General features: G+C 44.4%; 1 protein-coding gene and 1 long non-coding RNA gene across 8 annotated transcripts; one reads left to right on the top strand and one right to left on the bottom strand.

Annotated features, from left to right (window-relative positions):
• Nucleotides 1-16: 16 nt before the first annotated feature.
• On the top strand, nucleotides 17-11,109 carry TXNL4A (thioredoxin like 4A). 6 transcript variants are annotated; one of them, XM_025273455.2, is made up of 5 exons: nucleotides 588-727; nucleotides 2,435-2,496; nucleotides 2,802-2,871; nucleotides 6,805-6,908; nucleotides 10,698-11,109. In XM_025273455.2, exons 4-5 carry the CDS (start codon nucleotides 6,865-6,867, stop codon nucleotides 10,867-10,869), a joined length of 216 nt encoding a protein of 71 aa, XP_025129240.1. In that variant the 5' UTR covers nucleotides 588-727; nucleotides 2,435-2,496; nucleotides 2,802-2,871; nucleotides 6,805-6,864; the 3' UTR covers nucleotides 10,870-11,109. The 6 variants fall into 6 exon arrangements, with proteins under 6 accessions (XP_006079640.1, XP_025129240.1, XP_044790639.1 ...); XM_006079578.3 differs by lacking the exons at nucleotides 2,435-2,496; nucleotides 2,802-2,871 and adding an exon at nucleotides 17-166 and having other exon boundaries at nucleotides 560-727; XM_044934704.1 differs by lacking the exon at nucleotides 2,435-2,496.
• HSBP1L1 lies at nucleotides 9,198-26,117 on the bottom strand. 2 transcript variants are annotated; one of them, XR_003105981.2, is made up of 4 exons: nucleotides 23,528-26,117; nucleotides 21,719-21,785; nucleotides 20,637-20,730; nucleotides 9,198-10,152 (listed from the first exon to the last, which is right to left on the bottom strand). It is a non-coding gene; the product is annotated as a heat shock factor binding protein 1 like 1 (long non-coding RNA). The 2 variants fall into 2 exon arrangements; XR_006547773.2 differs by lacking the exon at nucleotides 9,198-10,152 and adding an exon at nucleotides 16,711-18,147 and having other exon boundaries at nucleotides 23,528-25,792.
• Between the last annotated feature and the right edge of the window lie 247 nt (nucleotides 26,118-26,364).

The raw sequence follows: 26,364 nt of genomic DNA, 5'->3' as shown, positions 1-26,364 counted from the left end.
GGCGCGCGCACGCACTGCCCGGCGCTCACGCTCTGCGGGCGCGCGCACGCACTAGCCGGCGCTCACGCTCTGTGGGCGCGTGGGCTCACTGGCCGGCGCTCACGCCTTGTGGGAGCGCTCCGCGCCCGGAAGGACCGCTGAGCGGGAGGGCCCGGTGTGGGCAGAGGTGCGTGCGCGGCTGGAAACGGTGGGGAGGGGGCGGCGAGTGATGCGCGGGTGTGTGATCTTGGCCGGGGGGCAGAGGCGTTCCTGTGGCGGGCTCGGGGTCGGAACTTGGTAGACGCGGGCCTGGCCCTGCCGGCGGCGCATCGACTGCCCCTCGGGGTGAGCCCCCGTGGGCCGGGGGCTCCGTGGTGAGGCTCCGTGGGGTGGGGGCCCCGCAGGGTGAGCCCCCGTGGGGTAGGGGCCCCGTGGTGAGGCTCTGTGGGGTGGGGGCCCCGCAGGGTGACACCTCGTGAGGGGACTCCGTGGTGAGGCTCCTTGGGGTGGGGGGTTCCTTTGGTGTGCCATGGGGGAGCTGGGAGGAGCTGGCCGGTGATTTCCCCCCACTCCCCCGCAGACCAGTCGGCTCAAGATGTCGTACATGCTCCCGCACCTGCACAACGGCTGGCAGGTGGATCAGGCCATCCTTTCGGAAGAAGACCGCGTGGTCGTCATTCGCTTTGGGCACGACTGGGACCCTACTTGCATGAAGATGGATGAGGTTCTGTACAGCATAGCTGAAAAGGTAAACCAGCCACACCTCCCGTCGCGTCCTGCCGCCCGGTTTGGTGTTTGCATCCTGTTGGATTGCTGTTGTTTTGCCGGTAAGAATTAAAAGTACAGCCAGTTTACCGGTTAAAGAGAAGCAATAGGATTCACAGAAGTACAGACTTACCTTGGGGTATGAGGATGGGCTCCCTGAATAGCTGAATATTGGTCAGAATAGCTCATATCCTTACTGGCAGAAGTTTCCGTAGATTTTCAAAATTTTAAGAGGTTCATGATGTGTCTCCCTCAAGAAGTGAAAAGATTCTTATTAATTTATAGAGATTTTAACTCATAAGGTGTTTTCAAAAATTTACATCTATAGTGCCAAGAGCAAAACACATTTGCAGAATTTGGCTGAGTGTAGGAGCTTACTTTGAATGCCTTAGTTTTAAAAACTTGTCATTTTTTTTGGTACCGTGTTTATTTGTTGTATGTATTGAGCAGAACATCTGTGGTAACAACATAATAAATTCCCTTCTTTTTCTTTGAGTCCCTTCTTTTCTCCAGGGCGCTCTTTGTAAGTGACTTGATTTATAGCTTAGAGTGATTCCAATGTAGGAAACATTGGGAAAAATTAGAACTAGTTTTCCTAATCCTTAAATTTAGTACACGGAGTTGTCTGTGGCCATTTGCTGACAATAAAGAGCAATTGTAGGGCGCTGTTGAGTAACTAGGGCTTAATTCTCTTTCTGTGTCTCTTGGGTATTTTAAGGTAAATTTGATTTAGATTTTTGCAATTGTAGTAATAGGGCAAGAGGCAAAAATATTAGGGTATTAATAAAAATTTAATATTCAGTGTTAATTTGAGAGGTTATTCATTTTATTAAAGAGTATAAAAATAAGGGAAACATTGAAGCCATCATTTATTTCACAGGAGTAAGATATGCTAATATGGGCTGGGTTAAAATAACTCTTTTGAGTAAAGAGTAACAGGTGTAAGGATATAGTTTGTATTTAGGAATCGAGAAGTAGTCTGACCTGCCGTCAGTAATTTTCACTGTCTCCTCTTTGGTAGGACAGGCAGAGTGAGGTAGGGATGGTGGCACTGTGAACATTAGGGACCATCCTTCTGTGTCTGTCACCAAAAGTGCATCTCAGAGAGTCTGATTCTGCAGATCTGAGATGAGGTCCAGAAGCTCCCCCAGGAATTCCAAATCCCTTCAATGAGATTCGAGTCAGAGCAGGAGTCTGTGGTGATAACCTTACCCTCCTCTTCCTCTTGGACGTCAAGGCGTTGAGGGAGCTTGAAGAGATGCCTGGGGAACTCAGGAGAGCAGGGTTCTGCCAGTCGGGTCCTCCCTGTCGGGTCAGAGGTCAGGAGTGAGGTGGTGCCCAGAAGTCATTTCCCCATGACTTGAGTCGCAGTGGTCGAGGGCAGAGACTGCAGAAGTCAGTGATGACGGATGAAGACCCTGTTCCAGTAATCGAATCACTGCTGTGTGGACGCTGATGTAACTTAGGTGTGTGTTCTGGGTTCTGCCTTGCAGGTGGCGCGTAAGCACCAGGGGATGTCCAGACCTGGTCGCCCTCAGCACGAGGCTAGGATGGCAGAGGCGTGAGGGTTGTTTGCTGTTCGTATCTGAGCAAAACTCAGCAAGATACTCTTAGCTAGGAGACAGATTTTGTGTCAATGTAAGTTTTTAGGGACTTTGACCAGAACTGTTCTTTTCTAATCCCTGTGTAGCAGTCAGAGACCAAATTGCTGTGGTGCTAGCAAGCGTGCTCTTTTTGGACTAGAACCTGTTGGTAAGAACAGTTTAATTGGGCTCACTTGGAGTATTTTTCTTTGGTCTTTTAAGTTATTCTTTTTCTTTCATCCAGAACTTGGATTTCTATTTTAATAAACTTCTAATACTATGTAATATTATAGTCATTAAAAATGCAAACTTGAAATGCATTACAAAACTGTTAATGTTTTATTTTCTGCTTAGTATAAGGGCAGAATATGAGTTTATAATTCTGGAGGCCCTTTTTGGGGACATTCAACAGGAATTTTTGAAATTTAAGGTATTAGTATAAAGAACAATTTAACTGTCTATCTCCCTCTGCAGAAATGGCAGATAATGGGAGATCTTCCTCATCTTGTTACGAGCTCTGTTTGGATACCCCAGCTGTTTTAAAGTGAGTAAAATTCCAACATTGAGGCTGGACTTGATTATACTATTCTCCTGGAATGTGTTTTATTGACTCACTGATTCAGCAGCTCCAACCCCATCTCATGCTGGATTAGTTTTAAGCTGTACTGAAAACATTGAGATACGTTGAAAGATTTTACAGATGTCTGGAGTTTGGTAGAATTATTATCAAAATAAAGTTTCCAGAACTTCCCTGTGGTCCAGTGGCCCTGACTCCAGGCTCCCAAAGCAGGGGGCCCAGGTTCAATCCCTGGTCAGGGAACTAGCTCCCATGTGCCACAACTAAAGACCTGGTGCAGCAAAATAAATAAATAAAAATAAATATTAAAAAAAAATAAAGTTTTCTGATTAGTGGGTGATTGTATGCACAGCTTCAAGGTAAGACTATTTTGTCTTGCCATTTTGGAGGAGTGTACTTTGGCAGCACTGTGACCAAGTCCCATTATGTGTAAGAATAAATGGGATGTTTAATTCTTGTATGTTTAAAGAGTTCGTACAAGTAGAATTTAAAATACGCAAAACCTCAGTGATACTATTTCATAGTCAGACCTTCTAATTTGTATAAAGGTAAATGTATTCATGGAATTATTTAGGAATGACTTTTGGGGCTCTTTCTTAAATATGTCATAAAGTAGGTTGAATCTGCAAAAATGTATGCTCAATTGAGAAATCTCATAGGAACCAGTAACCAATCAGGGCAAATAATAGTTTGAGAAAAGGAAGTTATACAGTTTTTTGATGGCTTTGAAAGGAACTATCTAAAAATGTAAAAATTGATACTTCAAAAATACATAGTACCAATTGACAGTCAACATTTGTCCAAAAAAAAAAAAAGAACATTTGTCCAGAATTTTAGGTGGGTTCTTAGCTAATGGAGGAGCTTCATAGAGAAGGTGGAAGGCCACACTGACAGCCTTCAGTCTTAGTGACATGCGTGAGTGGCATTGAGTGGCGTGCAGGACTGGCACTGCGTTGTCACTGAGAGAGAGGCCAGCTGGTGCTGCAGGGCTAGAGGACCTGTCAGGTCACCTCTAGGAAGAACAGACTGTCTTTTAAGGCAGGTCTGTTTGAACTCAGGATTATGTAATTAAGTCCATAGTGACAATAAAACATTTTCTGAGTTTTGAAATATATGTGTATTTCTGAAGTTCATTCATTCAACTAGTGATATTTACTGGTGCCCCGGGTATGTCAGGTCCTGGTTGGCTCGAGGACCACCAGAAAAGACAGCAGATATGGTTCCTGACCTTGTGAGGCTTCACGTCTATCTTGATGGGATTTATGTGGAAGGAATAGATGATGAAGGACTGTAGTGTCATTTGTTTTTTGACTTCTGAATGAGCTACGGTTTTCTTACTCATCACTGGAGGCAAAAGAAAATGAGACCTTTTTTAAGTGTCTCACGTAAAAACCAACATTCACAGTGTGAAAGTTGTATATCATTGAGTTGTCATTTTATGCTTTAGGAAGCTGTGTGTGTGTGTGTGCGTGCGTGCGTGCGTGTGTGTGTGTGTTTGGTTATACTGTGATGTTAATACCTAACTTTTACATTGTAGTATCTTTTTTTTTTTTTAATTAGAGAAGTGAAATATCTCTGCTTAGTAAAACTAGATGCAGGCAGGACTTATGAAAGGCAGGAGACCTAGGTTTGTTTCCTGGGTCAGGAAGATTCCCTGGAGAAGGAAATGGCCACCCACTCCAGTATTCTTGCCTGGAGAATCCCATGGACAGAGGAGCCTGGCAGGCTACGGTCCATGGGGTTGCAAGGGTCGGACACGACTTAGCAACTAAACCACAACCACCAGAACTTATAAACCAGCAGGGTAACTTTTGCCAGGAGGCAGTTGTGCAGCAGAGCAAGTGGCTGCCCTCAGCAGTCCTCTGTCTCTGTGTGCACACTAGGAAGAGGGGATGTGGGATAGGCTCAGAGAGACTCCTTTTCTTCCCCTACCTCAGCACTGACGCCTGTCAGCAAAAGGCGTGCTCGTGAAATGTAAACTTCCTTCTCTCCTTTTTGTGGAAGGTGGTGGTTTAATGTCCATAGTCAATATTTCTTAATATTCCCAAAAATAGAGAGCAGAGCATAGTGGACTTAATACCTAATACTTAATACTTGTCGCAATTACCAGTATTCTGTCAGTCTTGTACCATTTAATCCCTCAGTTTTTGTACTGTAGTATTAAACCATATAATCGCATGGATGGAGGAGCCTCGTAGGCTGCGGTCCATGGGGTTGCGAAGAGTCTGACATGACTGAACGACTTCGCTTTCACTTTTCACTTGCATGCATCGGAGAAGGAAATGGCAACCCACTCCAGTGTTCTTACCTAGAGAATCCCAGGGACGGTGGAGCCTGGTGGGCTGCCGTCTCTGGGGTCGCACAGAGTCGAACACGACTGAAGTGACTTAGCATCAGCAGCAGTAGCAGCAGCATGCTATTTCACTGGTAAATTACAGTCAGGTTTTTAGAGTTAGTTTGGAGGAAGAAATATGCATTTTCTGTGCAGTTCCTGGGGCTGCCATAACAAAGCATCACAAATTGGGCAGATTAAAACAAGAGAAATGTGTTGCCTCACAGCTTGAGGGTCAGAAGTCCGAGACTGGGGTGTCAGCAGAACGTGCTCCCTCGGGAAAGTCCCAGCTGTTCTCCCCATCCTGGTGTCTCCCCTCCTGGGGTGCTCCCTGACTTCTGGGTGCCTTCCCTAGCCCTCTGGGTTCAGTTGGCGTGTTTGTGTTCTCCCTTGGCTTGTTTCAACCAGCCAGGTTGGATCATGGCTCAGACTCCAGTATGACCTCTTTTGACCTTCACTTATGAGCTCTGCAAGCACCCTGTTCCCAGGTCAGGCCACGTTCTGAGAACGAGGGGTCAGGGGTTCAGTTTGTTTTCTTGTTGGCGTAAAAGGACATAATTCAACCCACAGTATTTTAAGTTGGTATAAGCTTTCTAAAAGGCACTGAGACAGAAATTATAAGGAGCATTTAAAATGTCGTATCCCTTGTTCTGAAGATTCTATTTTAGGTGTTTATCCTTAAGAAATAATAAAATACGTATATAAATTTAAGGGTAATAATGTTCATATTCATATGTGAATAATGATATTAATGAAATTTTGTTTATATTCATGAAAAAAAAATAACAGAAGAATGGTAAAATAATGGCATAGCCATTTGATGAACTGTTAAGTAGCCATAATGTTTTGTTTTGATTGTTTTCTTATATATAGTATACAGTTTATATGAGGACACTCATAATTAAAGTCAGATACAAAATATTGTAGTATGATCACCATATGATCACATTTTATTAGAACAGCATAAACATATAGACCAGAAAAAGTGGGAAAGAATATAGTAAAAATATCTTCTCAGCAGTTAACTCTGGGTGTTGCAATTGGACGTAATTTTATTTATGGTTTTCTGGGTTTTCTAAATGTTCTGTGATGGACTTGCAATTAAGGAAGAAATTAAAGAACATTTGTTACCTACAATATGATTTGAGTTGTTAGGCCCTTAGTGTGTGCAGGTGTCCAGACCTAAGTTAGAGGGGAGTGTGTGGCTGAATTCCAGGGGCATATTTTAAAGCATTTGTTTGCTACATACAATTAAATGTTTGTAAAAGTTCATGTAGCGTTTTACTGGACCAGCATGAGCGATGTGTCTGTGGGCTTTTCCTGCAGGATTCTCATACCTTGCTGGCTGGAAGATGTTAAACATGCTAATGGACAGTTCTCAGGACTGTGATGCTAGTGAAGTGATGGCCCACGTGGCAGCTCTCCCGGGAAAACCTGTTGCAGAGCTAGTTTGAAAATTGTCCTGTTATATACAGATTCTTTTGTTTTTGTTTTTTAATGTGCTTTTACAGAAAAAAAGTTGATGTGTTATTTCAGTTCTCCCCCCTCCCCATCTCCTTTACTTTTAGGTTAAAAATTTTGCAGTTATTTATCTTGTGGATATTACAGAAGTACCTGACTTCAACAAAATGTATGAGTTATATGATCCGTGTACTGTCATGTTTTTCTTCAGGTATGTTCACTTATCTTAAAGTTGTTATTTAAATTGAAAAGATGGTCTGGGCATTTAATGCAATCAAGATATCTTTAGAAGGAAGTCGTAATGTGGTCATATCATAATACAGTTTGTATCACCAGGCAATCAATGTGATCTTTTAAATAATTTTCAAAGTAACAATTCCAGTTTTACCATTTACTCAGTAACAAATTACTCTTTTGAAATAACTACCCAGGGACCTAGGTGAAGTGTAATTAAATGGAGGACATTCTTATTGACATTTAAGATACCTTTAAATTTAATCTGTTGATGAAAAATGTGTTTACAGTAACTCAGTTTTTAAATATATTACTGACTCTGATTAGCATCCTTTTGTGATATCCAAGAGGGAAACCTGTACTTCATTAGTTTGCTTATAAATACAAAATCTTATAAAAAGATCTTTTATCAGCTGAAAAATTCTCTTGTGGACCCTAGTCAGTCAATCATTGGCTCAAGTAATAGAGTCTCCCTGATGACCTTGAATGAATTTGCACCTATGATTTACAAACTTTGCATGAATGGAGAATGCAGAGTAGCTACTGGTTAGACACAGGAGTCTGATGCAGATATAAACACGGTTTTTTGCTATTTCTGTAATAAAGTTAAGTAACAGCATGAGTGAAAAAAAAAGTTCTGTTGTGAAGGTTTAATTTGGAAAGAAATCACCATATGACACTGTTTTTACTTGTCTGTCAGAATTTCTTATGTTACTCCAGAAGTTAGTAAGTAGCAATATAAACACTAGGCCAGCTCTAGCAGCAGAGCTCCCTAGTGGGTGAGGAGGTCTGGGTGGGGCATGCAGGGTGTGTACTCACTCTCTGTTCTGTGTAACAAACTTGGTGGTCTGTAGGTCAGAGTCCAGGCAGGCTCAGGGTTCTGATGTGGGGTCTCCGACGGCCAGAGTCACGGGCTAGGCTCCCATCTAGGCTGTTGGTCAGGGAAGAATCCACTTGGCTCAGGGGCGCTTTTGGTTGGATCCAGTTTCTGGTGGTCACAGGTCGGAGGTCTGTTTCTGCTGAGCCCTTCTCTGCTCCTAGAGGCTCCTCTGTCTTTGAAACCCTGAGCAGTGAGTTGAGTTCTTTTCATAAGCTGCTCCAGCATCCTGTTCTGCTTTCAGAGGGCACGTGTGATTGGATTAGACAAACCCCTTAATCCAGGAGAATCCCCTTATTTTAAAATTAACCGATGAGTAACCATGGGAACAGCTGCAGACCCCCCTGTGCGGTATCATGTATAATGATGGGCATGGTCGCTTTGCAGCCCAGTTCCAGAGATAGGGGTCTTATAGGGTTCTGTGCACTGCAGCGTGCCAGGCCAGGCCCACCCCCACCCCCACCCCCGGCTGCAGAGAGTCATGTCCTGCCCCTGCCGCGGCCCCCACCATCAGCTCCCATTGCAGAATCGGGTGTGGATGAGGCTTCTCTGGCCAGCTTTGGAGGCTGCTCCTTATCTGTGGCCCCCCTCCAGGACACAGTGTGGACAGTCCTGAGAAACAGTCTTCTGGGCTCACAAGGAGAGAAAATGGGGAGGAGGGGCCTGGTGAGGAGGAGCTCTGATGCAGCACTGGGTCGTCCTCCTGGCCCAATGCAGGTTTTTATTTTTTGCCTTTTCATGAAGGGCATTTGCAGCTGGTTCATTTTTCAACTGCTTCCTGCCAGCAGCATTTTGGGGTTGTGTCAGCTCTTCTCACTGCATGCTCTTCCCTTTCATTCTGAGCAAGTAGGGTTCCTGTCCTGGGCTCTGGGGTGCCCTCTGCCCAACAGCTGTTTCCTTGAGGAAGAGCCCGTCCTGTGACTGGACACTCTGACTTTAGGTCTTTCCTGGGTTTCCGCAGAAGGTTTTGTGGCCTCTTTGTCAAGAGTTGAGCAGCCATTTCTGGATTTCAGCACCTTCTGCTGTCTGGAGAGGCCAAGAAATTTTTCTGGTTAACAGATCTTACACCAGTTTGTCTCTCTTCTCGTTTTAATGTAAGCAGCATGAAACTCGGCAGCACCTTCTAGACACTTAGGTGTCTTCAGCTGGTATCTACGTCCATCACTTTGGAGTGTCGCAGACATCCTCCACTCCCTGTAATGCATCCCCACCCCCTCCCAGTCCATGTTCCTACTGACAGGCTGTTGAAGGCAGTCTGGGTCTTTTCTGTGTGCCCCTCAGAATTCTCCCAAAGTCCTCCTGTCTTGGATCCTGCCTTCCACCGCGTGTGACCAGCCTTGAGGGGCAGGAGATGCCTTTATGGGGAAAGAGGTTGAGTGGTGCTGGGGCTGGGTGTGTATTTTGATATTTTAGAACTGATGCTGCACTCAGAAAAGGAGACAAAGCCTTCTGCTGTTCCTGCAACCCAGAATTGTAAGACAAGTAGTAACAATATTTTAGTTAATTTATTCACCAAATATGTATACACGTAGAGTCCTGCTCAGTTTTATGTCTATGCTGGGATATGAATCAGATCAGACAGGGTGCCTGCTGTCACAGAACATCCTCTGATGGCAAAGCAGAGCAGATAGCACCAGAAACCAGGGAGAAGTGACAGGTGACATCATGTGTGCGTGCCGGTGGGAGGGGCTTCCCCTCACCCACAAGCAATCGTAGGATCTAGAAGTGGCCTTTGTTAACATGAACTCCCTTGTAACAGGAGAGGTGCCTAGGAATAGCAAGGCACCCATTTCCGCTTTATGGCTGTGAAGTGTCTTCAGGAACTGAGGACCAGAGTTCAAATATCCCATCACTCTTACTGCAGACAGTTCCAAAGGTTTTGGCAGTATTGAGCCAGGAACTGTGGATAAAACCAAATACATAGGAGAGTATATCTTTGAGTGCACATATATATTTTTCTTATAAGTCACAGTATTGCAGCAAGTATTTGCAGAGGCACAAATACTGATTGTCATCGGGCAGCAGGGAGTGTGTCGAGGCTGCTGAATATGTTTGGCGTGAGCCCAGCAGGGGCACAGGGCAGAACGGCCCGCACATCTGGGGACCTGCAAGGATGTGGGTGACACAGGTGGGGGTGGGGAGTGGCAGGTGTGGAAGGGAGGGCAGGGCCAGGCCCAGATGCCCGGATTCCTGGGCCGGTGTGACTCCTGGAAGCAAGTTTTTGCAGCAGGAGAGTGACATCCAGTTTGCCTCCTGGAAGCTCGCTCTGACTGGAAGGAGACCTCAGTGCAGCCCCAGGTGGAGCCCACAACAGGAAACCACAGCTGGCAGCCAGACGCATAGCCTGTCAGAAACAGAAAGTTAAATCAATAGCCATTAGTGCAGCTGGTACAACAAGGGTTAATATCTTTATTTTATGAAGTGCACATATAAATTCATTTTAAAAAGTAGCTTCTTGAAAGATCCATCTGTGGAGAATCGAGAAATGCAAAATATCATTCACTTCACAGTCAATAGGACTTTCAGTTACATTTACACTAAGTGCTCACAAGAACACTATGAGAAACTCACACATTGCTTTTTCAAGTAAGTTACTACAACCCCCTGGAAAACTGTTTGGCTTACCAGGTGACTGAGGCTGTGTCCTTCGACCCTTGATTGCCCTATAGGTGATTTGTCCTAAGGAATTACAGAGCACACAGAAGGAATATGTGTGTCTTTTTAACAGTATTTAGATGGTTTCTAGTCTTCTTCTAAACCGTGGTGGATCCTCTTGATCGTGCTGATGTTTGATAAGAGCCTGTAATGGAGGTGGGGATGTAAGGCATGTTTCCATGCGGTTCTTTTTCAGAGGGATTCTTGTGAGCACTGACCCCTTCCCTCTTACAGGAACAAGCACATCATGATCGACCTGGGGACCGGCAACAACAACAAGATCAACTGGGCCATGGAGGACAAGCAGGAGATGATCGACATCATCGAGACAGTGTACCGGGGGGCCCGCAAGGGCCGTGGGCTGGTCGTGTCTCCGAAGGACTACTCCACCAAGTACAGATACTGAGCGAGGCCCACCTGGTGCACGTGGTGCCCTGGGGTCGTTCTCATGTTGAAGTACTTTCAACTATTTAAAGCCTTTGAGAAAGCGTTTGGCAAAGTACGCGGAGCTTAAGGAGCTGGAGGGTTTTGCAGTGTGGGTGGCATTGCCTCGCCTTTCAGTCTGCCTGGTCACTGTATTTTTGTATCAGCAAATATCTGTAAATATCTAACTGAAATAAATACACAGTGATGGGGATGATCAAAATTGTTTATTTACTAAGAAACTTAGTGTACAGATTAATGATTTTGGTAGTCAAGGATTGACTCTCTACCATTGAGTGAGGCTCAGTGTGTCTCATAGTTCCGGAGGCTGGAGTAAGATCCAGCTGTCAGGCTGGTCCTCCGGGGCCTGACGGGGAGTCTGTTCCCACCCCTCTCCTGGCTCTGGTAGTTTCTGGCGTCCCTTGGCTGGTGATGCTTCACCACAGTCCCAGCCTTCATCCTACACATTGTTCTCCCTGTGCATGTGTCTGTTCAGATGTTCCACTGGGCGAGGGCTGCCCTGCTCCAGCACGACCATCTCCACTCATGACGTCTGCAACAGCCCCATCTCCACAGGATACATTCTGAGGTCCAGGGGTGAGGACTTCCAGCACAGAAATTGTCAGGGACACAGCTGATCCCTCAATAGAACCAAAGGCTTGAGTTCAGGAAGAATACACACTTAACGAAAAGTTACATTTTATTCTGGTTATAAAAACAGTACGATAAAATAATGATTTTTGCAGTCTTCCCTTTAAAGACTAAGAGCTGATTCTTACACTTCTTAAGATCAAATCTGATGTGCGTACTGTATTTTATGTGGAAACCAGACCCTTCAATCCGTGTAGCTACTTTCTTCCTCATAATCTCAAGTTCCTCTCCTATCTCGCTTACCCCAGCAGCATTTGTTAGTTGGGATCTTCCTGGGCACATCTCAGTGCACACAGACTACGTAGTCGAGAGAGGAGCACAGGGAACTCTGGGGAGCACACCTGGAGCCCACACTTGGCTTCACAGCCCTTGGGCAAGTGCTCTCCCATGTGAAGAGGATGGTAGCGTCTGCTGTCTGACACCTGCTGTACTCATATCAGTCACAGCATTCCCTGGGAGTTGGTGATGGACAAGGAGGCCTGGCATGCTGCAGTCCATGAGGTCACAAAGAGTTGGACACGACTGAGTAACTGAACTGAATTGATAGGGACTTCCCTGGTGGTCTGGAGGTTAAGACTCTGCACTCCCAATGCAGGGGGCTCAGGTTTGATCCCTGGTCAAGGAACTAGATCCCACATGCTGCATCTAAGAATTTGCATGCTATAACTAAAGATCCCAATACAACCAAATAAATATTAAAAAAAAAAAAAAAGGATATAAAACTCAAATGCAAATATGCAGTTTAATGTCTCCAGTTTTAATTTTCCTGAAAATAGTATAATACTGTGTCATATGAGGTGCTAAAGAAAAAAAATGTGATCCTAAGTACCTGGCATATGAAAAACATTTGATAGTATACTTCTGACATTTATTCAAGCAAGACCATTAGCCAGTAATTACCTGAAAAGATGCTCACCATCATCAGTCACCAAGGGAATGCATATCAAAACCAGGAGATGACACTTGACACCCATGAGAATGGGTGTGAACAGATTCAAGGGTCCGTTACTACAAGTGCTGACAAGGATGTGAGAAAGGGGATGCCGTGCACTGCTGGTGGGAAGGGACAGTGGTGCAGTCACTGTGGAAGCCAGTGTGGCAGTTCCTCAAAAATACGGTGTGGAATTACCATCTGACCCTTCAGAGGCACTCCTAGGTATATCTCAGAGATTCAAACATGTATGTCCACACACAAAGTTGGACACGAATTTTTATGGCAGCATTTTTCATAAGAGCCAAAGACAGGCATCTCAGACGTCCATCAGCTCCCCAGTAGATCGAATATAGTGTGCTATATCCATGCAGTAGACTATCACTTGGTCATAAGAGGGACTGAAGTACTGATGTAGGCTCCAAACTTGAAAACATTAACGTAAGTAGAAGAAACTAGTTGTTATGTCGTGTGTGATCCCATTTATAGGAGATGTCTAGAATGGGCAAATCCATAGAGACAGACAGCTAATTAGTGTTTGCGTAAGACTGGAGGATGTGGAAATTGGGCAGTGACAGCTGATGGGCACAGGATTTCTTCTTGAGATGATGGAAATCTTGCAGAATTGTGGTGGTTATACATGTCTGTGAATATATGAAAAATCACTGAATTGTATGCTTTAGTTGGATGAATTGCATGGCATATGAATTCTCTCATTGATAAAGCTTTATTAACAGAAAAACAAAAAATCGTACTTCATGTTTGTAAATTTACTCTATTATAAATTTGTTTTATTTGCAAGTTGAAATAACTTCATTTGCATTTGACTTTAAAAATTATCTTTTCACTGGTGCTTTGTAAGTATAATATCACTGAATTATGATTTGGCCTCTATTCTATGTTTATGTCTTATTGTAAAAAGCTTATATCTTATTACCCTCCACCTCACCCTTAACCAAGTAACTTATACGTCATTTCTCAAATCCTTCCAGGCACCTGCCAGGTAGATAGTTTACAGAGAGGGAAACTGAACCGTAGTTGCCCAGAGTTACAACTAACTGGGCTGGCCTGGTGGTTCAGTCAGTTAAGAAGCTGCCTGCACTGCAGGAGGTCCAGGTTCGATACCTGAGTTGGAAGATCCCTTGGAGAAGGAAATGGCTACCTACCCACCCCAGTTCAGTTGGTAAAGAATCCTCCTGCAACGCAGGAGACCCCAGTTCAATTCCTGGGTCAAGAAGATCCCGTGGAGAAGGGAAAGGCTACCCGCTCCAGTGTTCTGGCCTGGAGAATTCCATGGACTGTATAGTCCATGGGGTCCCAAAGAGTCGGACACGACTCAGCGACTTTCACTTTCATTTTCACCCACTCCAGTATTCTTGCCTGGAAAATTCTATGGACACAGGAGCCTGGTGGGCTACAGTACATGGGGTCCCAAGAGTCAAACACGACTTAGTGCCTAAACCACCACCACAACTAATTGCAGAGGACATGAATTTGAAACCTAGATCTGTAGGGCTATCAAACCTTGCCTCATTGCTGTGCATGTTGCTTTTTTCAAGTTGAAATGAACTAGTAGAGAAAGGTGATGATACCCCCGATTCTCTGGGCACAAAGAGACTTCTGTTTCCCATTCTTCCCATGATGAGTTTTATTGCAAAGTCCAGGAACTAGACAAGGCAGCTGACACAGAGGCAACCAACCTAGGAGGTACAGAATATATTCAGTAATAGAATAAGCAGTCAAGTAAACTACAGAGACAAGCACACACACAGGAGACATGAAAGAGTATTGCAGCATTCAGTTCAGTTCAGTCGCTCAGTCCTGTCCGACTCTTTGCGATCCCACAGACTGCAACACTCCAGTCTTCCCTGTCCATCACCAACTCCCGGAGCTTGCTCAAACTCATGTCCATCAAGTCGGTGATGCCATCCAACCATCTCATCCTCTGTCATCCCCTTCTCCTGCCTTCAGTCTTTCCCAGCATCAGGTGTCTTTTCCCCTGAGTCAATTCTTCACATCAGGTGGTCAAAGTATTGAAGTTTCAGCTTCAGCATCAGTCCTTCCAATGAATATTCAAGACTGATTTCCTTTAGGATTGACTGGTTTGGACTCTCAAGAGTCTTCTCCAACACCACAGTTCAAAAGCATCAATTCTTTGGCACTTAGCTTTCTTTATTGCCCAACTCTCACATCCATACATGACTACTGAAAAACCATAGCTTTGACTAGACAGACCTTTGTTGGCAAAGTGATGTCTGCAGAGTTATTTATTGCAGCATTATTTGGAAACAAACGACAAATAGTCAAAGGACTATTATATTGCAGTTAGTTACATTGATATAGACCTACACATGTTAACACAGGCAGATCTCAAACCACTGAATGGAAAACTAGGTACAGAAGGATACTGGGTTATAATGCCTTTTACATAGTTTTAAGACATTCACAACAAAGATCTGAAACAGTACAACAAACAGCAGCCCTCTGTTTGCAACAGGCTGTTATGTAGGCATCCAAGTGTCCACAGGCTAGACTGCCCAGTTCTGTCTGTGCTGAGCCAGTAAGAGATGAGGAGCTCGGGCACTGACAGAATCAAAGCATCTACTGTCTACAACTCTCCTAGAAAATCGCACTGCTGATGTTTCCGAAAACCACACTCAAAGTTTGGTTTCTTGGGTTGCTTAGTTAAAACTCAGGGTGTATATTCGAGACCTCCTCAGACTTCTTGTGACTATATGAGGTCTTGAAGATCAGACTGGGACCTTGACTTGCTTTAGGTGGTTATCATTTTGAAGAGTTTTCCTACATGGTTTTTAAATGCAACTGACTCTAGCATTCTTTTTTTGCATTTTTACATTTTTCGTCACCGTTTTACAAAGAACACTCGCAGCGCCCTCAGGAGCTCGGCGCCGCCTCCCACACCACCCCAGTCTACAGCCACTGCTCTTGTCCCCAGTCTTCCTCTGGCCTCTGGTTTTCTTGTCAAAAAGTGATCAAGCTCTCACACATCTCCGTGGGCAAAAAAGCATCATAGAAAAGATTGCAAAGTATTTAGAAACTCTCAAAATTCATTCATTAGTTTAAATGTTTGAGTAGCTTGGGGGTCCCAGGGCTGCTGCCAGCCCTGAGCAGCTGAGGTGAACAAAATCAAGCCCGTTGCTGCCTTGTGGAGGAGACGCAAATGATTACAAAGAAGTGAAATGACAACTGTGACGGTCAGCCAGAGACCACATGAAGGACATCAGACCCAGGCAGGCGTTCAGGGCAAGGACCTCAGGACATCATGTTCAAGCTGAGATCACATACAAAAGGTGCTAACTGGCGTGGGGTGTGGGGGGGTGTGTGTGTGTGTATAACTCCGGTCCAGAAGGAACCTTGGAACCAGGCCCTGCGGTGGGATGAGGGCCTGGGGCTGGAAAATGTGGTGTGGTTGAGGGGAGCTAGCAGTTGTAGAGAGGCTCTGCTAGGGAAGGAGGTGTGAGGTGATGGAATTTACTTCCAAAAAGCTTGGGTGGGGGTGCTGAAAGGAGATTTGGGGAGAGAGTTAAAAATCTATGGAGATACATAAAGGCAATTGTAAAAAAGGAAATGAAATGTGAGAATTTAAAACTTTCAGCACTTCTGCCTTATGGATTCAACTCTTATTAAGCTTTATATTTTCATAAGTTTCATAACTTAGTGTTAAGTGAGTTTTAAATTACAGATTCATCAATATAGGATTTGATATTGAAGTAACTCCATTTTACTTAGGTATTCAATGAATAAACTGCTTTCTACTAAAGTTGTGTTAATCCCATTTAGATTAGAATAAGAGTATTTAAGTACATGTAAATCTGTCTACTATTTTCCCTCTTTTTCTTATGAAAACATTCTGATTTTTTCTGAATATATATGTAACAGGGTGCTGGAAAATAGCAATTCTTTATAAAAGTATTAGGAAGATACTGAAACAGATATGATATTAAAAAATGCCAAGTAATCTCTTTAAAGATAGATATCTGTGGTTTGAGTAAATAATTGAGATGTTAAATGGCCAAATGAGCCAATAAAAGGGGATCAGCTGAGAACTTTCTTTGCAAAGTTAATAAATTTTTGACAATGTCTATGTTTTTATTTTAGTTAATAACAGAAGCTTTCTTTCCTACTTATTAAAAATCCTGGACTTTAAATTGTGTCCTGTATTATTCATAGATACGCAAATCTGTTTGGTTTATTTTAATTCAAGTAATTTTCTCTAGTTTCTGCTAAAATTAAAATTACAGCTAAGATGCTTTGAAATTTTCATATAATCAAATGGAAATATGATTTTAAGCCACCAAGAATACTGAATTTAAATAATGCAATTTAAAAACTTTGGGTTTAAACTTTGGGTTTGCATTACTGTTGAGGCTATAAAATGACATGCATTCTGCTCAGTGTGCTTGGCCTGTGGTCATACTTCTGGCCCTAGAGAAATGTGCAGAGAATTCAAGGATAGCCAGTGCTCATTAAAGAAACTCATTTATACTAGCCAGAAAGTAAGAAATAACCTCAACCCCAAGGAATGGTTAAGGGGATGATTAAATTTTTTCTGCCACATGATAGAGTATTAGTAACCATACAAAAGTGTATATGAAACTTTCACAAGGGGAAAAGTGTTTATGATATGAGAATAGGATATTAAATTACAAGGAATATGATGAACTATATAAAATTTCTTGCATAGAAAAAAGTATTGATAGTGTGTAATTCTGAATTGTAGGAGTGCTTTTGACTTTTATATGCTGCTGCTGCTGCTGCTAAGTCACTTCAGTTGTGTCCGACTCTGTGCAACCCCATAGACGGCAGCCCACCAGGCTCCCCCATCCCTGGGATTCTCCAGGCAAGAACACTGGAGTGGGTTGCCTTTTCCTTCTCCAATGCATGAAAGTGAAAAGTCAAAGTGAAGTCGCTTAGTCGTATAAAGAGTATGATTTCTTTTATATGCAGGGATAATGTTATTTTTTTATAATGAGAGCCTACAATGGACCCTGTTTTAGGTGATCATAGCTTTTTTCTTTTTTTTTTACTTGGCTCAGAGATAGGTGAATTGACAATTATTTGAAAGAATCTCTAACTGACAAGATAAAGATGGGTGCAATCTTTGTGCACCTCCTTGGTCACGACCTCTACTCAGGGGTGGGGCAGGTAAGGGTGTCCTAGGAAGCAGTCCAGAGCTCCTGCATCAACTGCTTCTCTGGTTTTCCTTTGGTTTGGACAACATACCGTCAGGGTCTGCTTGGACTGGACATGTGAACGTGAGTCTTCCCCAGAATCATGTGACTGGAATTATTGAACTGCAATGCAGATGTTGAAGAAGCAACTTCTATAGAAAACTGCTTATGATAGTCTTAAAAAAGTTCTATATAGAGCTTAATTCTGGGGGGAAATTGACCTGTTATATCTTATTCTTTTCCCCCATGATCCACAAATGTTAGGTGTGTATTGAAAAGTGTCCTGTCATTTTACAACCATCTTTGTTAAGTGGTCGATCTCTTGTCTAATTACGTTCTTATTGCCCTGCCTTTGTTCTTTTAATCTTTTATTTTACTAAAATGAATTCTTAAATACCAAAAACAAGAACTTGTGTTATATAGTTATTACTCAAAAAGTACAGTTTTCACTTTTTCATATTTTCAAAAGACTGTTCTGTCTTCAAGTCTGTAAGAAAAAAATTGAAAGAAGTAATGATTGATTTAAATATCAGTTAATGTGCAGTTAAATAAATTTGAATCCAACACTATCAACAAAAAAATGTACCTTACTTTCCTGTAATTACTAGAACACTTTTCTACAGGAAAAATTCAGTATATAGAAAACCTGAATGTTAAACAATTCTCATTTAGTCAGACGCTTGTGTGGATGCACAATTTAAGGCAAGTAAACAGTGCCTGCTCTTCCAATGGCAGAATACTACTTTGCATCAACAGCATGAAGACATTCTCCTGGAACAACTGCTTGCCTGCTTCCCTGCAGCAGGACAGGTGTTCAGATGCTGCACCCGAGAGGGGGCCAGGAGAACGTGGGACAGTAGTTTTGGGGGTCATTGACTCCCCTACTCAAAGCAGGAACACAAGTTTAAGGTACTTACCAAATCCCCTGAAATCCACAGCAAGAGCTCTGTGTTAGGAACCCCTGACCCAGCAGAAGCAACAAGCACAGATTTAGGCAAACAGATTTAGACATATTCAGGTACTTCTTTTGATTTAAAAGGCATTAACTGGCCTCTCATGCTGCTTTAGATAATGGCTGTATGTGCATTGAAAAGGTGAAGTTTTGATACCTACTTATCCATTTAACTTGATGCCTAACCTATGATGGGTTCTGACCAAACTTAAAACAGCCCGCTGGCATCTGGGTGGTGACAGGAAAGGACCATGTTCCTGGCCACCGGCCCCCTCAGGGCAGCGCAGCCTGAGAACATGGTGCCTGGCACCTGCAGGGAGGACAGCGTTCCAGGGCAGGTGGGTCCATCTGAGGCAGCCCCCCACCTGGGTAGAGCCAAGTATCCTGCAGACACAGCTGGAGCGCCTGCCCCCAGACCTGCAGCTCATAATGGCTGTATGTGCATTGAAAAGGTGAAGTTCTGATACCTGCTTATCCATTTAACTTGATGCCTAACCTATGATGGGTTCTGACCAAACTTAAAACAGCCTGCTGGCGTCTGGGTGGTGACAGGAAGGGACCACAGCTCATGTGTCCAGGACAGATTCCAGCGATCTTTTCCACCAGAACAGCAGATGTGGAAATTTATAAATAAGTCACTGACAGGTGAACTTGCTCTGATTCAGCAGGGTAAGCACAGATGATCTGCCAGCTGACTTGCGATAACAACTTAAAGAGAAATGAAGGCAAGGAAAACAACCACATCTACCTGTTCAGCTAAAATTAGAGCGTGCTCACAGAAGCAGAATATTATGTCAGTGAAACATGCTTGAGTATCTTAATAAAATAAGGCTTGTGTCTCCAGGTATGTTACACAGACAACACATTCAGTCTAAGACCTGAGGCCAAGCATTTATCTACATCTTCAAGATGAAGTGCAGAAAAAACAAAGACACTAATTGGAAAAGACACATGCACCCAAATGATCACTGCAGCATTATTTACAGTTGCCAAGATAGGGAAGCAACCCAAGTGTCCAACAGATGACTGGATAAAGAAGATATGGTATATGTATACCATGGACTACTACTCAGTCATAAAAAAGAATGAAGATTTGCCATCGGCAGCAACGTGGATAGAATTGGAGGGCATTATGCTAAGTGAAATAAGTCAAACAGAGAAAGACAAATACTATAGGTTATCATTTGTATGTGTGAAATCTAAAAAATATAACAAAGTAGTGAATATACAGACTCACAGATACAGAGAACAAATGAGTGGGGAGAGGCGAGCAGGGGAGAGGCAGTTAGGGTTAGGGGATTCAGAGGTACAAATTATTATATAACATAAGCTACAAAGATACATTGTAGCTTGGGAAATATAGCCAATATTTTATAATAACTATAAATGGAGTTTAACCTTTAAAAATTTTGAATCACTACATTGTACACATTACATGTACACCTGTACATATAATATTGTACATCAAATACAATAAAAACTTCAATAAAAATAAAATGAAAGTGAAAGATAAAATAGTAAAAAAAAAAAAAAAAAAACGATGAAGTGCAAAATTCCACCAGAAAAGAAATGCCTGCATTCTTGGGGGAGTGGGACCCTCTGAGTGGGACCCTCAGGAAGCGCTCATGAACCAGGGGGAGAGCCTAATGCATCTGTGTCTTTTTAAATGGTTCCACGAACGTACTATCTCAAACAGACGCCACTAGTCATCATTCCCAATCTCTCATCACGATTTGTGTTTTGATTGAAGGCCAATTTGAGGGATGAGGGTGAAAAGTACTTTAATAAAATCCACATTTAAAATAGTGGTTTTTCCTTTAAACGTGCACTTTTTAAGGAACAATGAGAGAGTGTTTCTGTTCTACTTAGAAAAGAGCATTTGTGAATTTTTAAAATCACTCCTGGAGGTTTTTCATGCAGTGCAGAAGCAGCAGTTCCCTTACTGAGCAAATACGGGGCATAGGTTCAAGAGGGAAGTGGAGGACATGTGACAAGCGGACATTAGTGCCCTAAGAAGGCCTCACCTGTGTTTCTGAGCAGGACTGTCAATCCCAGCTTGGGCCATCAAGTCATTCACGTTCTTCTGCAAGTCTTCAATGCGACCCCCCATTTCTTCCAGTACAAGGTCAAGGAGAGCAGAACATGGGACACGGGCACCTAGCTCAGTCCCTCAAAGGCTGATGGAAACGCCCTGCGGTGCACATGAAAGGAGGGAGCCGAAGGCACGAGCACCTCAGGGCAGTGCTCGCTAACCGCGTCCCTCACAGGCTTGGAGCTGCTGTTAATCCTGGCACTGCGCACCCAGCTCTGAAAACTTGGCTCCCTTTCTTTGCACATGCATTCTAGGATGTGAGCTTGTCTGGTATGTTTAACTGTGTTTTAACCAAACTCTAATCAGCATGTAAATACGATGAAAATTACCTCTGTTTAAAACAATTTCCTACTGTTTATTTTTATCATGTTCAAGAATCTTCTTTTCCCTGTTGGGCCCCATCTGCAGGATCAAAAGTTGCAAGTAAAGGGCTCCCTCAGCAAATGATGCCCATGCGTTTTAAGGCAGGAGTTTAATTGTGTGACGTGACTTCACTTGGGGAAGTCTTAGGGCAAGTGTCCCTTTTTCTGGGTTTTCTTAAACCAGAAACAAACATTCTACCTAACTTTGATTGAATTCACGTCTAACCAGATAGTCAGCTGCTGAAGTTACAAAGCAAAACAAGGCCAGGAGAGCCATTATAAAGATCCCTAGGTTGGAGACCTTTCAGTGCATGTTCAGGGTCAGACTGTTTGAGGGAGTACAAACGCTACTGAGCAGACCATCCAGATTTATTTAAGCCTGCTGGAAAAGCCCATTGGATAGTATGTGCTATATGTATGTCCTCTGTTTTATCCCTGCCTTACATGAACGCTCTGCATTGCTGGTCAAGCAGGAAGTATTACCTTCGGGTGGTAATTAATGCATCAGGATCCTTTGTAAAAGCACAGATGGAAACACCAGGAAGCTCCAGGTCAGCAATTATCCACCAACAGCAGAAAACAAGAAGATAGTCCACGACAGTTCCACAGTCCAAAAGCATTGCAGTGTTTGTTATGAAATAGAAAAGGATATTTCTGAGGTTTAATGTTGCCGTCAGAGCTTGAAAATGTTCTTGAAGCTCCTGAAATAGATTTTCTGCCTGAAAAATTGAATAAGACAAGTGAATATATATTTACGTGTGATGCAGAGCATTTTAAGAACCATGGAAGGGGAACCATCCCTATAAACAGTTAGTTGATTTCTTGTTTGATGCTAATTCTTTTTTTAAATTGAAGTATGGTTGATTTACAATGTCATGCCAATCTCTGCTATACAGCAAAGTGACTCAGTTACACATATATTCTTTTTTCATATTATTTTCCATTATGATTTGTCACAGGATATTGAATATAGTTCCCTGTGCTGTATATTAGGACTTTGTTTATCCATTCTAAATGTCATAGTTTGCATCTACCAACCCCAGACTCCCACCCCATCCCTCCCCCTACCCTTGGCAACCACAAGCCTGTTCTCTATGTCTATGAGACTGTTTTGTAGATAGGTTCATCTGTGTCATATTTTAGATTCTACATATAAGTGATATCATATGATATTTGTCTTTGTCTGACTTCACATGGTATGATCATCTCTAGGTCCAACCATGTTGCTGCAAATGGCATTACTTCATTCTTTTTTATGGTTGAGTAGTATTCTATTCCATACATATATGTACCTGCGGAGAAGGCAATGGCACCCCACTCCAGTACTCTTGCCTGGAAAATCTCATGGACGGAGGAGCCTGGTGGACTGCAGTCCATGGGGTCGCTGAGGGTTGGACACACTGAGTGACTTCACTTTCACTTTTCACTTTCATGCATTGGAGAAGGAAATGGCAACCCGCTCCAGTGTTCTTGCCTGGAGAATCCCAGGGACGAGGGAGCCTGGTGGGTTGCCATCTATGGGGTCGCACAGAGTCGGACACGACTGAAGCGACTTAGCAGCAGCAGCAGCATGTGCCTGCTGCTGCTAAGTCACTTCAATCGTGTCTGTTTTTCACAGAGGCTGCACCCTACCATTAGTTGATTTTTCACATAGTGAAATGGCTTTCCCACTCAAAGAGTAAAGAAAATCAACCAACAGCTTCAACCAACAGCTGGAACAGTGACAGCCAAAGGGTAACCAACTAAACAAGCAGGCCTGACCCTTACCGCACACCCGTCCACAACAATTAACTCAAAGCCATCAGACATTTAAATACAAGCAACAAACTATCAGACGTCCAGAAGATAGCATAGGAGAAAATCTCTAACCTCGGCTTCTCAAAGAATTCTTAAGGAGTTTTGCTAGGGTCCCCAGAGCACACCGCGTGGGTGCACGCTGCCCCTACACTCTTGGGTGCTTGTTCGCCGGAAAGGGTTTGCAGAAACCTGTTAAAGGGCCAAACCGGAACACCATCCCAGTGACTGACGGCGGGTATACTCAGGCTGCCCTGAATTTCCAGGTGGAAGTCTCACCCCGTCCAGGACACACTTCCTCCCCGCACAGTGTTATCTCCGCTTTAGAGCCGAGAACACCGAGGTGGGTCTCCCCTGGACTCTGCTTTCCTGTGTGGAGCAGGCCCTCTGTCTGGAGCGCTTCCCGGCGGGCAATCAGGTTTGGGTTTTTTTGGTCAGAAAAACGTGGATTCAATTGTGTACACTTAACCAAGTCTTAATGAGACTACCAGCCCTGGGCCGTGGCCGTCTCATCTCTGGCACTTCAGCTCCTTTGCAAATAGGAAGCAGCTGGGGGTGGGTGGGGGTGGTGGCCCCTCGCGGGCTGGGTTGGGGGCGAGGGTGTCCAGCCTCGGGCGCGGGGCATCCGTCTGGGAGGGGCGCTCGGCGCGGGAGGGTCCCCACTCACCACGTCCCGCAGCGCGCGTCCGCCGGGTGCTTCGGGGCTCCGTGCGTCCATGTCTGCGGCCGGCGGGCCTGGGCTGCAGGCAGGCCGGCTGGTCCCCAGCCGGCCGCTCCGCGGGGTCCGCTCCGCCGCCCTGGGCTCCCGGCGGCGATGGCCGGGGACGCGCGGAGCAAGACCCGAGCGGCGCGCGGGTGGCGGCCTGGGCGGGGCGGGACCTCGGCGGACAGGCCTATCCCAGCGCCACTGTTTTATTTTCATTGCTTCAGAGCCCAGAGTGAGCACGACCTTTTAATGATCATCCTGGCAGAGAATGCACAGCATAGAAATCGCTGTTTTACACGTTTCTAAGGCACGGTGCAGTGGCATCAGGTACCACCGCGTTGCTGTGTGACCAAGGCCGCCATCCACTCCCTGAGCTTTCTCCTCGCCCCAAACCCAGGCTCTGCGCAGGGGACAACACCTCCCCAGCTCCCCAGCCCCTGGCACTCACCCTTCCACCAAGCAGTGTTGTCACCTGTCCACTGGGGGATCCTGGAGGCGGGGTGGGGGGTGCGGGGGCGGGGATGGAGTCTGGCCGCAGCCCACGTTCGCACTGAGGTCCTGGGCCTTGTGATCTTCCACCCAGGAGACTCTCCTCTCCCTGAACCTCTGCCATTTCTGCCCCCAACTTAGATTAAGAATAGTTTTGTTCTGGGAATTCCCTGGTAGTCCAGTCATTAGGACTCCAAGCTCTCACTGCCAAGGGCCCAGGTTCAATCACTGGTCAAGGAACTAAGATCCCACAAGCCTCCTAAGGTGGCCAAAAAAAAAAGAAGAAGAAAGAAAGACTAGTCCTGTCCTGTGACCAACGCAGAATGGCCAACACTTGAGTTTCTGCTCTGATTTTTTGAGGATCTGGAAGGAAGGCGTCACTGCCGCCTTCTCTCCCTCTGTGCCCTGCAGGCCTGTCTGGATCGTGGCTCGGGGAGCTCTTCATGGGTGATGGCCCAGGACCCTGTGCTTGGCAAGTAACTGCTTTATTTACACATCTGCACCTCTCTGCAGGCAGGGCTGTGTCTGTATGGGTGCCCCAGCACCCCAGGGGTCTTGGCCGAGTGACTACACAGGGACATCTGGCTGCTGGATGTGTGTTGAAACACAGCCTTGCGTGCAAAGAAACCCAACATCCTCTTTCTTTAGGAGAATGCAAATCAAAACCACCAGGGGAGCCACTTCACACCCATTGTGATGGCCCAAATCAGAGGGATAATGACAGGTGTGGGCGAGGAGTGGCAGAGTCTGAGTGTCACACCCAGGTGGGAAGGTGCGTGATGCAGCCAGTCTAGCAGGTCCATAAAAAGTTGAACATAAAGTTACCAGACAACCTCAGTTCTGTCTCTGGGTATGTGCCCGAGGGAAAAGACAGCATATATCCACACAAAAACGTGTACAGAAAAGTTTATAGCAGCATTATTGACTATTAATGATAGTCAACAGGTGGAAATAGCCAGATGTTCATCAACAGATGAATAGATAAACAAAATGTGGTCCCTCCTCAGGATAGAGTACAATTCAGGCATAAGAAGGAATAAAGCCCCGACCCATGACACAGCGTGGATGAACCCGGGGAGCATGATGCTCAGTGAGAAGCCAGTCACAGAAGGATGAGTGGTTAGACTCCACTCACAGGACACGTCCAGACTGGCAGATCCATAAAGACAGGAAGTGGAGGGAGAAGGGGAGAGATTGCATCATAGTTAAGGGGTTTCTTTCTTTCTTCAACTGTAATCTCTGTGGTTCAGTGGAAACCTACTCAGAAACTCTCTGATAACCCTGAGAACCCAAACTCTACTGGAGAAATGGGATCTCTCATTCTCTATCTAGCACCTACACTCTTTAAGAAGGGGTCAAATTCTTAGTTCTGCCTTTGTGGAACACAAATTTATTAATATGGAAATGAGAATCACTCAACAAAAACTCATTTTGTTAAGGATATTAAATCCCAGGAACTAGGTTCAGGGGAAAAATTCTCTAATGAAGCTGATCTTGCAAATCTGCAACAGGAGAGTATTCAAGTGTGCTGTGAAGCAGCAGAAACTAGACGATGCTTCACTGGTGCAAAGACAGGCTGCGGAAGAAAACAGTCTGGGTAAGAAGTACACAGGGCTTCCCTGGTTGATCAGTGCTAAAGAATCTACCTGCAATGCAGGAGACCTAGGTTCGATCCCTGGGTCAGGGAGATCCACTGGAGAAGGAAATGGCTACCCACTCCAGTATTCTTGCCTGGACAATTCCATTGACAGAAGAGCCTGGTGGGCTACAATCCATGGGGTCACAAAGAGTTGGATGACTGAATGATTAACAGTTTCACTCTCACTCACAAGAAGTACACAATGGAATCAAAGACATAGACCACAAGAGCAGCAGCTAAATATAAAACAAAACTTTAAATCAGAAATCTAGAATGTTAACTCTGACAGATGAGAACATTGGTATAACTGATGTGACCCAACCACTAAGGCTGAAGAAGCTCAAGTTAACAGTTCTATGAAGACCTACAAAAGACCTTCTAGAACTAACACCAAAAAAAGATGTCCTTTTTATCATAGGGGTCTGGAATGCAAAAGTAGGAAATCGAGAGATACCTGGAGTAACAGGCAAGTTTGGCCTTGGAGTACAAAATGAAGCAGGTCTAAGGCTAGTAAAGTTTTGCCAAGACAACTCACTGGTCATAGCAAACACCCTCTTCCAACAACACAAGAGATAAATCTACACATGGACATCACCAGTTGGCCAATACTGAAATGAGATTGATTATATTCTTTGCAGCCAAAGATGGAGAAGCTCTATACAGTCAGCAA

This window comes from Bubalus bubalis, chromosome 22, assembly GCF_019923935.1.
Source record: "Bubalus bubalis isolate 160015118507 breed Murrah chromosome 22, NDDB_SH_1, whole genome shotgun sequence".
In the NCBI taxonomy this organism is placed as follows: Eukaryota; Metazoa; Chordata; class Mammalia; order Artiodactyla; family Bovidae; genus Bubalus; species Bubalus bubalis.
Note: the sequence above shows the minus strand (reverse complement) of the source record. Positions and strands in the feature narration are given on the sequence as shown.

Coding starts and splice junctions, on each gene's coding strand:
- TXNL4A (XM_006079578.3), top strand. CDS start 575: ATGTCGTACATGCTCCCGCACCTGCACAACGGCTGGCAGGTGGATCAG. Junction 728..6,804: donor TGTACAGCATAGCTGAAAAG/GTAAACCAGCCA, acceptor CTTTACTTTTAG/GTTAAAAATTTTGCAGTTAT. Junction 6,909..10,697: donor ACTGTCATGTTTTTCTTCAG/GTATGTTCACTT, acceptor TCCCTCTTACAG/GAACAAGCACATCATGATCG.